Source organism: Mastomys coucha, chromosome X, assembly GCF_008632895.1.
Source record: "Mastomys coucha isolate ucsf_1 chromosome X, UCSF_Mcou_1, whole genome shotgun sequence".
Classification (NCBI taxonomy): Eukaryota; Metazoa; Chordata; class Mammalia; order Rodentia; family Muridae; genus Mastomys; species Mastomys coucha.
This window is the reverse complement of record NC_045030.1, coordinates 129,452,956-129,461,969: the sequence shown is the minus strand read 5'-3', so window position 1 is coordinate 129,461,969 and position 9,014 is coordinate 129,452,956. Positions and strand designations below refer to the sequence as shown.

The 9,014-nt window shown below is 39.6% G+C and overlaps 1 protein-coding gene across 1 annotated transcript; it reads left to right on the top strand.

Moving 5' to 3' along the window:
* Positions 1-15: 15 nt before the first annotated feature.
* On the top strand, positions 16-1,183 carry LOC116094642 (protein BEX2). The gene is made up of 2 exons (XM_031376229.1): positions 16-145; positions 552-1,183. The coding sequence occupies exon 2, from the start codon at positions 557-559 to the stop codon at positions 944-946; it is 390 nt and encodes a 129-aa protein (XP_031232089.1). The 5' UTR covers positions 16-145; positions 552-556; the 3' UTR covers positions 947-1,183.
* The last annotated feature ends 7,831 nt before the right edge of the window (positions 1,184-9,014 follow it).

Below are 9,014 nucleotides of genomic sequence, written 5' to 3'. Positions count from 1 at the left end.
TCTGGGGCGGCGGGGGCCGGGGTGCAGTGCCGAGCTCGGCGCCGAATCCTTCCCATCCCACCCTGTCTGCAGGTCCACGAGCCCGCGGCGGCGGCGCATCTTGCAGGGAGAATTGAGAGGACTGTGCGGCGAGGGATAGGCCCAGGTCGGTTCAGGGGCAGTGTGTGTGTGGGGGAGGGGAGTGGAGTGGCTGGGGGAGGGTGGGGGAAGCTCCGTCTAGGACGTCAGTCCCCTCACATCCCCCTTTCCACCTACCACCCCATGCCCCTCATTCTACCACCCAGCTCCCCTTCCACCACCCACCACCCCCACAGTTCCATCCTCCATTTTGATGCATGCAAAAGCTTTGGAAACATATCTGCAGGGAAAATGGTGGGTTGTGGGGAGGGAGGGTCTGGGACTGAGGGCCCCCTAGAGGGCGTGTTGAGCCTTTCAGGTAGAAAAAAATAAAATTTGACAAACAAACAGATGGACATCCAAGATAGTGAATGGTGGGAAATTGAGCCTCTGTCCTCGGTGCTGAACCTTTGAACATTTCCCTTGTCTTCCAGGAGACATGGAGTCCAAAGTGGAACAAGGAGTAAAAGATCTCAACATGGAAAATGACCATCAGGAAAAGGAGGAGAAGGAAGAAAAGCCACAGGATGCTAACAAAAGGGAGCCGGTCGTGGCCCTGCCTTTCGAAGCTGGAGACTACTATGTGCCTAGAGGAAGTCGCAGGCGATTCCGTATTAGGCAGCCCATCGTGCACTACAGATGGGACCTGATGCATAGGGTTGGGGAGCCCCAGGCAAGGATGAGAGAGGAGAATGTACAAAGGTTTGGGGATGATGTGAGACAGCTCATGGAGAAGCTAAGGGAAAGGCAGCTGAGCCACACTATGCGGGCGGTTAGCACTGACCCCCCTCACCATGACCACCGTGATGAGTTTTGCCTTATGCCCTGAGTCGGGAGGTTTTCGCTGAAGATGATATGGGGACCCCTGCTTTCAAAACTTACATGTTTGTGATGTACTGTTGTAATATTTTTGGTGTCACTCGTTCCCCATGGGTCTCCACTTTTGCGAGCTTCTAATTGAAACTTTTTTTTGACTCAGTCTTGCATTTTTTTTGTTAGCAGAATTTATCTATTGCATGGGAAAATGCTCATATATTGTGAAGCTAATAAAGCAGATTTAAAAGGCTATCTTAGTAGTTCTTTAAAGGATATATATATATATATCCATACACAAAGGGAAAGTTGGCAGAGTGAAATTGTCAAGTGATTAATGCTGGGCCTCATTCTCTGGAAGTCAGGCAGATAAACATCGGGAACATTTTAATAACCTGGGGTCCCTGTTTGGTTTTGGTTAAGCACACCTCCCCATGGTACAATAATACACTTTTCAGCTCAATTCCTTTCACCTGTGTGTAGTATGCACACACCCCTCTTGATATAATGGAGCTAGAGATTCCAGATCCCATTCACCTGAGGATTTGTTCCTGTGTCATGGTACACATAATCTCATCTCCAAAGAACAGTGTGCTTTCCCATTCTCTCCCTGGTAACAATCATATTTGGATTGTTTCTTTTCAATCAATTCCCAAGGTGTCTGGGTATGGAGAATAGAAGATCTGATCTGGCGGGCTTGACTTGTCTCGGGTACATGCACAGTAAGGCAAACATTCATCCTGTAGTAAAGTTTTAATGATAAACCCTTATTTACCATCATATTATCTTCCATAAATGGGAATATATATTATTAAAATTGGATGCATTATGGGAAGGGACATGTACATTAGGGAAAACAAATGTATGGCCTGATCTGTCAATCAAAGAAAGTGAAACACCTAAACTATGTCCCATAGTAAGCTTTTCTTAAGTGCTATAAAAGTAAGCCCTGCACTATAATGGGGCCCTGAGTGTTCTAACTCATATGACTTACTGTCAATCTTGACAATGTATTCCTCTATAGCCTACACTATTGTTTTGCTTTGAACAAAACTTAGCTTGCATCTTTAACAAATCTGTGAGCCCTTCTTTTCAGTTATTTGGTTAAGAGATCTGGGACATGGGAAACACTTTGCCCAGATCCTGACCACTAGTAACAAAAAGGTATGACCTTATACTGTTTGCCCATGTTGTAAAACACCTGCCATGAACAACTCTAAGGGAGAAAGGATTTATTTTGGTTCCTGGTTGGAAGTATTTGTGTATCAGTATGGGGAGGATGTTCATCAGAGGAGCACACACCAGGGTGTCGAGGAGTGGGGAAAAGGGAGAGAAAAATTAACATCACTGCTTTTTTGCTTTCATTCTATCCCCTGACCTCACCAATAGGAATCATGCTAGTATCCTTAAGGGTGAGTCTTTCCTGTCGTTCTCACCTTCAGAATAAACCTCTAAGCTTCTCAATCCAATCAATTTGTTGTAAGAAATATAGACTGACAGATTTGTTTTTTTCTTCTTGTTGTTCATTAAGGAAATAAATACTTTAATCACTTTATAAAAGAAGCAAGGCCACATAAGATGTCATTAACTGAAACAGGGTCTCTTAGCCACACAGATGAGCCAAGGAATTTTTTAAGAAGTTGAGAATGGCATTGCGTTCACACAAGTGAAGCAAGGTTTGTCTGGTTTTCATCCATCCTCACCCCCTAGGCAAGAGCCCTGTCTGCATTTTTCTCCTTTTAGGTACTAAGCAGTGTCCAAGACCAGGTTGCAGTAATCCGGCATGCCTCTTGTGTCCTGGTAAAGATGCAATGTCTGCTGATCACGTTATGATGTCTGCCTGACTGGAGGCAGACATGTTCAAAAGGAGTAAAATGAATCTGGAGCTCTTATTTTTTTTTTTTTTTGTCGGAGGACAGTCCCTAGCTGGACTAATAACTTTGAATGCATAACTTTCTCTTCTAGAAGGGATTGCTTGCAATTTCTAAAAGAACATTTGACTTATTTAGACATTCCCAAATGTTCCTGACAGTATTCTGTTACCAGTGCAAGAAACACTTGGAGTCAATTAAATTATGGGTTTATACATGGACGCAGGATTCCACCCTTGGTACACTGAGTAGGAACCTAGAACTTTCATTTTTTAATAAACATCTTTCATGATTCTGCTGCACATTAACATCTAAAAGATTCCTGATATGTTATACATATTATCTCAATTTTAAAGAACTACAATTAACTTCTAGTGCTTTTCAGTGGATCATTCAGTGATTAGAAATAAATGCTTATTGCAACCACATTTATTTTTTCCACAAATCCATATTTCTTATTATTGCTCCAGCACTATGTGAAAAGGTGCAGACAAAATCTTTCCACTGTAAATCTTTATTTGTGAAAATACCATCTTATGATTTCTACTTCTGTAATAGAATAGAACACCATGACCAACCATAATGTGGGGAGGAAAGATTTGATTTCACCTTATAAATTTTAAGTTTATCCCTGAGGGAAGCCATAGCAGGAACTCAGGACAAGAACCTGAAGGCAGACATTGATGCACAGGCCATGGAAGGATGTTGCTTCCTGGTTTGGATTCTATGTATGGTTTACTCATACTTTTTTCTTATATATCCCAGGACCAGCTGACCAGAGGTGTCCCTCTGACAATGGGCTGTAAAATACTAGATGGAGCCTCCATCTTGATGGCAGCTTTGTACAAGATTTTGAAGCAGAGAACTCAGATAAATCATCCTAGACTTCTGACTTAGAATCACTGGGATCATAAAGTTATAATGGTTTATACATTATATTTGGAATGAATGATACATAGTAGTAAATAAAACATTATATATTTTTTTATGCATGTGTAAATGTACGTGTTGTACATGTCTTTGTGTGTAAGTAGGTATGTGCACAAACAAGCTTCTGGAGACCAGAGGACAATCTTGTGTATTGTTCTTCAGGTACAGTCCACTTGCTTTTTAATGATTTACTTTTTTATCTTGCTGTTTTGCCTGTATGTATATGAGAGTATCAAATCCCTCAGAGCCAAATTATAGACAGTTCTATGCTACCATATGGGTACTGTAATACAAACCCAGGTCTTTCCAAAGAGCAGCCAGTGCTCTTAACCCCTGAGCCATCTCTCCAGCCTTTCCACCATCTTTTTATTTTTAATTTTACTTAATTCTTTTATGTATATGGGTTTTTTTTTTTGCTTTCATGTATGTTTGTTTACTATATCTGTGTCTTGTGCCTGAGGAAGCCCAGGTGGGCATTGAATGCCCTAGAACTGGAATAATAGACAGTTATGATTGTAGGTGCTAGGAATTGAACCCAGGTCCTCCAGAAGAGCAACCAGTATACTCAACTGCTGAGTTATCTCTCCAGTTCCCATCATTTTAATATTTAGGATAGGGTCTTTTGCTGATTTAAGCTCATCAAATAGGATAGGCTGGCTGCCCAGTAAGCCTCAGAGATTGACCTATCTCTACCCTTCCAGTGCTATGTTCACAAGCACTTGACACTAAGTCAAACTTTCATATTTTACAAAATATTGGCTCTGAGGATAAAATTCAGGTCTCAAGCTATTGCAAGGCAATCTGTCCATCCAAAACAGGATGTTGGTTATTTAAAAAAGATCTAGAAAAAACTTGCACATTAAAATGAACAACGTCCAGTCAGTATTAAAATTCTCAACAGTCTCTCAAATTTTAACCCCAAACTGCATACATTAATATAAAATAAATTACGTGTCTAAGGCATACTTTTTGCCTTATTGGGTTGTAAAATAGCAGGAGCAACCTATGTAAATATTTCCACTAATTCATAACTTGTTCTACAAAATAACATGTGTTTTTTGAAAAAAGCTGGCTCCGATTTAATAATGGCCTGAAGCTACAGACACTGAAAGTCTAGCAAATGCTAGGGGGAGAGCCAATCTGTTATATGCAATGAAAAGTAATAATAGGCTGAGAGTCAGCAAAGGCTTTTAGAGTAATAAAAACAATCGTTTGATAATATGATATCTGCATTTTGTAGACGTTTGGAAAAATAATTATATTTAACCAGATTTGTCAAAATAACTTATGTATCCTCAGAAGAAGAGAATTGCTAGATGACCCAGCCAGCTGGAAAGACTTAGAAACATGCAGACATCTACCAAGAGATTACCAGTCACACTGTGGTAAGCACCAACCGTGAAAAGTTATACTTTGGTACTCTTTAGAGAAAATGTTATACCAAGGTCATAGGATGAAAAACGGAGAGAATGGATGTCTGAAGTTCATTATTCATCTTATTTGATTGAGTGTTTATGGCATAGCTTAGCAAAGAGATCTTTGAGTTTTTCCCAAGAGCTCAAATTTTGGATATTAATATGAATAGATGGAGGCTACAGTCTGTGGGTCTAGGGGGACCTCTATCCTCACAAATGGGAATACTCTCTGAAGATTATAAATTGGTAAATCTAACAATGTGCATGATTTTCCATTTCTGTGGATAAAGAAGTTGTCAGTGAAATATCTGTTAGCATAATACTGAAACATCTGGAAACATTAAGTATTTAGTCCATGTATATGTAATCTGAATTGCCATGTAGGCTCTGTTATAGAAGTGTTTCAGAGAAAGAAAATTAATGATGATGATGATGATGATGATGTAGCAGGACCTTTTTAAATATTAAATATTTAGATATTAGATATTTTTAATGGTTTGAGGTTGAAACGGGTAGAGAAGCTGAATAGCAAAATTTTAAAACTAATGTCAGAAATGTAGCAGGGAGAAGAAAATATGCTAACCCAGGGCAGGAAAAACAAAACAAAACAAACCAACCAACCAAAAAAAAAAAAAAAAAAAAAAAAAAAAAAAAAAAAAAAAAAAAAAAAAGCATCTATTTGGACCATAATATCCAGCTGGTGTGGGAAAGAAGAGGTATTAAGAGCAAGTATTAATTAGTGAATATTCAGGGTACTAAAGAACATGTTTAAGTAGAAATAAGAAATTTCAGACAGTGGGAAATTTTTAATAAGTTATTCCAACAGAATTAGAGAATAAAACTGACAAGTGTCAGAGGAATAAAATGTATCTCACACTTAGAAGCATAATTAAAAGAAGTCCATGTAAAAATTTTGGATACAAAATACAATATAATATTATAACTCCATAAGAACAGGTAGAAAGAAAAATATAAAGGTGTGGTTTTTAATATGCTATCATATTACCAGCCGGTTGTGGTGGCACACATGGGTAGGACTTGCTGAAGGAGGCAGAGGCAGGAGGATCAGGAATTCCAGGCCAGCCTGGGCTACACAGATTAAAAAAGAAAAAAAAAAGTGCCGGGCGGTGGTGGCGCACACCTTTAATCCCAGCACTTGGGAGGCAGAAGCAGGTGGATTTCTGAGTTCGAGGCCAGCCTGGTCTACAGAATGAGTTCCAGGACAGCCAGGGCTACACAGAGAAACCCTGTCTCGAAAAAACAAAACAAAACAAAAGGTTATCAACACAGCAACAATATCAAAGATATTAAAAACACATGTTTTTAAAGATGACTGTCACTTTTAGTCAGCAAAAAAAAAAAAAAAAGAATCAGGGGGTGCAAAAGCAGTAAGTATAACAGCATACTGTTAGTCTATCTCCACTGTGTAAATACTGTGACGGCTGACTTCATGCTAGCAATATATCATTTAATGTGGAATTGAGAAAAATGTATACGAGAATCTATCAGGAGTGCACTATCAGGTTAACAGACTCCCTCATAAAAGTGATCTAAACAGGCACAATACCACGTAAGGAAAATGAAAGACAAAGCTGAGAAAATGGAACATGCTTTGTAAAGGAGTTCTAGGATAGGTATAAAAGAGAAGTTCAGGGATAACTTGATTAAGGCAGACAGGCAGACAGGCAGACAACAGATGTATGCTGTAATCTTGTGAGAACTGACCACATGGACAAAGTAGAGGAGACAGGAAGAGATTGTGCAGATACAGCAGTCGTTTGAGGGAGTGTTTGAACAAGCATAGACTTTGGAGTGAGGAGGCAAACCATAGTTCAAATATTGACACCTCTACTTAGAAGTCCTATGACTTGGAGCAAAGTCCCATGACATTCCCTCTTAGCTATACTTCTCTTACCTGTAAATCATCAAAAATGTCCATTGAGATACATATCATATACCAAGTTCTAGTAAATGTTAGATTTTTTTAAAAAAGATTTATTTATCTTATGTATATGAGTAGACTGCCTTTGTCTTCAGACACAAGAGGGCATCGGATCCCATTACAGATGGTTGTGAGCCACCATGTGGTTGCTGGGAATTGAACTCAGGACCTCTGGAAGAGCAATCGGTGCTCTTAACCACTGAGCCATTTCTCTAGCCCCAAATGTCAGCTCTTAATATTATAAAACATGCAAAACAAAAGCAAAAAGATTTCATTCACTAAAACAAGTACCTTAGTATTTAAAAATTAAGAAAATTTGCAGGGTTTAAAAAGTATTTATTGACCTGTCTTACAGAGTGGTGTACACTATTTGTATCATTGATGAACTGCTTAGGAAATTTGAGATTTTAGGTCTAGTTTATATGAAGTATATTTCCAAAATAAAGTAGTGGTTGAGCAAATGATTGAGATTCAGACTGATTAAGGATTCAAGATATTTTTTCCCAAGTCTACAGTGACCATAAACCACATGTGGCTATTGAGAATTCAAAATGTTTATAATGTAAATGGAGATGTGCTAAACGTGTAAAATGCATACAAAATTTCAAAGCAATTAGTAGCTTGTTGATAACTTTCTTTTTTTTTAAAGATTTATTTTGTTTTATGTGTACACTGTAACTGTACAGATAGATGGTTGTGAGCTATCATGTGTGTGGCTGCTGGGAATTGAACTCAGGACCTCTGCCGGCCCTGCTCGCTCCGGCCCGCTCCCTCCGGTGTAATTCACTGTAGCTGTCTTCAGATGCACCAGAAGAGGGCGTCAGATCTCATTATGGGTGGTTGTGAGCCACCATGTGGTTGCTGGGATCCGAACTCAGGACCTTCGGAAGAGCAGTCAGTGCTCTTATCCCCTGAGCCATCTCGTCAGCCCCAGATAACTTTCATTAATTATTAAATATCATACCATTTTGAATATTTTGTCAAAATATATATTTTTCTTTATTTTTCTCTCATACAAGATGTCTCAAACACAGCCCCCCTCCCTCCTGTCCTCCCAGTTCCTCCCTAATCTCCCCTCTCCTCCAGATCCACTCCCTCTCTCTTTTCTTTCGGAAAAGCACAGACCTCTCAAGAATATTAACTGAACACAGCATAACAAAGTTACAATGAGACTAGGTACAAACTCTCATATCAAATTTGAACAGAGCAATGCAGTAGGAGGAAAAGGGCAGGTGAAAGAGTCAAGAGACACCCCTACTCCCACTGTTAGGAATCTCCCGCCCCAAACCCCAAGCTAAATAACCACAGCGTGTATGCAGAGGGCCTAGAACAGATGCGTGCAGGCCCTGTGATTGCTACTTCAGGCTCTATGAGCCCCTATGGGTCCAGGTTAGTTGATTCTGTATTTTTTCTTGGGTCATTTGCGTCTCTGGCTCCTACCACCCTTCCTCCCCTCCTCTGCAGAATTCTCCAAGCTCCACTTAATGTTTGGCTGTGGGTCTCTGAATCTGTTTCCATCAGTTACTGGAGGAAGCCTCTCTGGTGACAACTGAGCATGCCAACGAGTGTGGTCATTATGCAGATCTTATTTAGGTTAATATACTGTTCAGATCTCACCACTGACTGCTTTTCTCCTTTGGCATAGATACTTAGATACTATGAGAGCTAGTTTTCAGGGAGGAGGTTTACAGGTCATTTCTAGTTAGATTCCTTCAAATTCCTGAAGTATGCTGTATCTTCAGCAATAGGGTTTTACCTCCAACTTCCAGGAAATAGCAAAGAGTAATGGAAATAACCTCTATTGTTATGGGAGTCTCTTGGGAGTCCCTAGCCAGTAACTAAAGGGAAGGTTTTCCATGCTTAGCAATATTATGTTGTTGTTGTTGATTTTTGTTTTGTTTTCCTTCTTTCTTTTTTTTTTTTTTT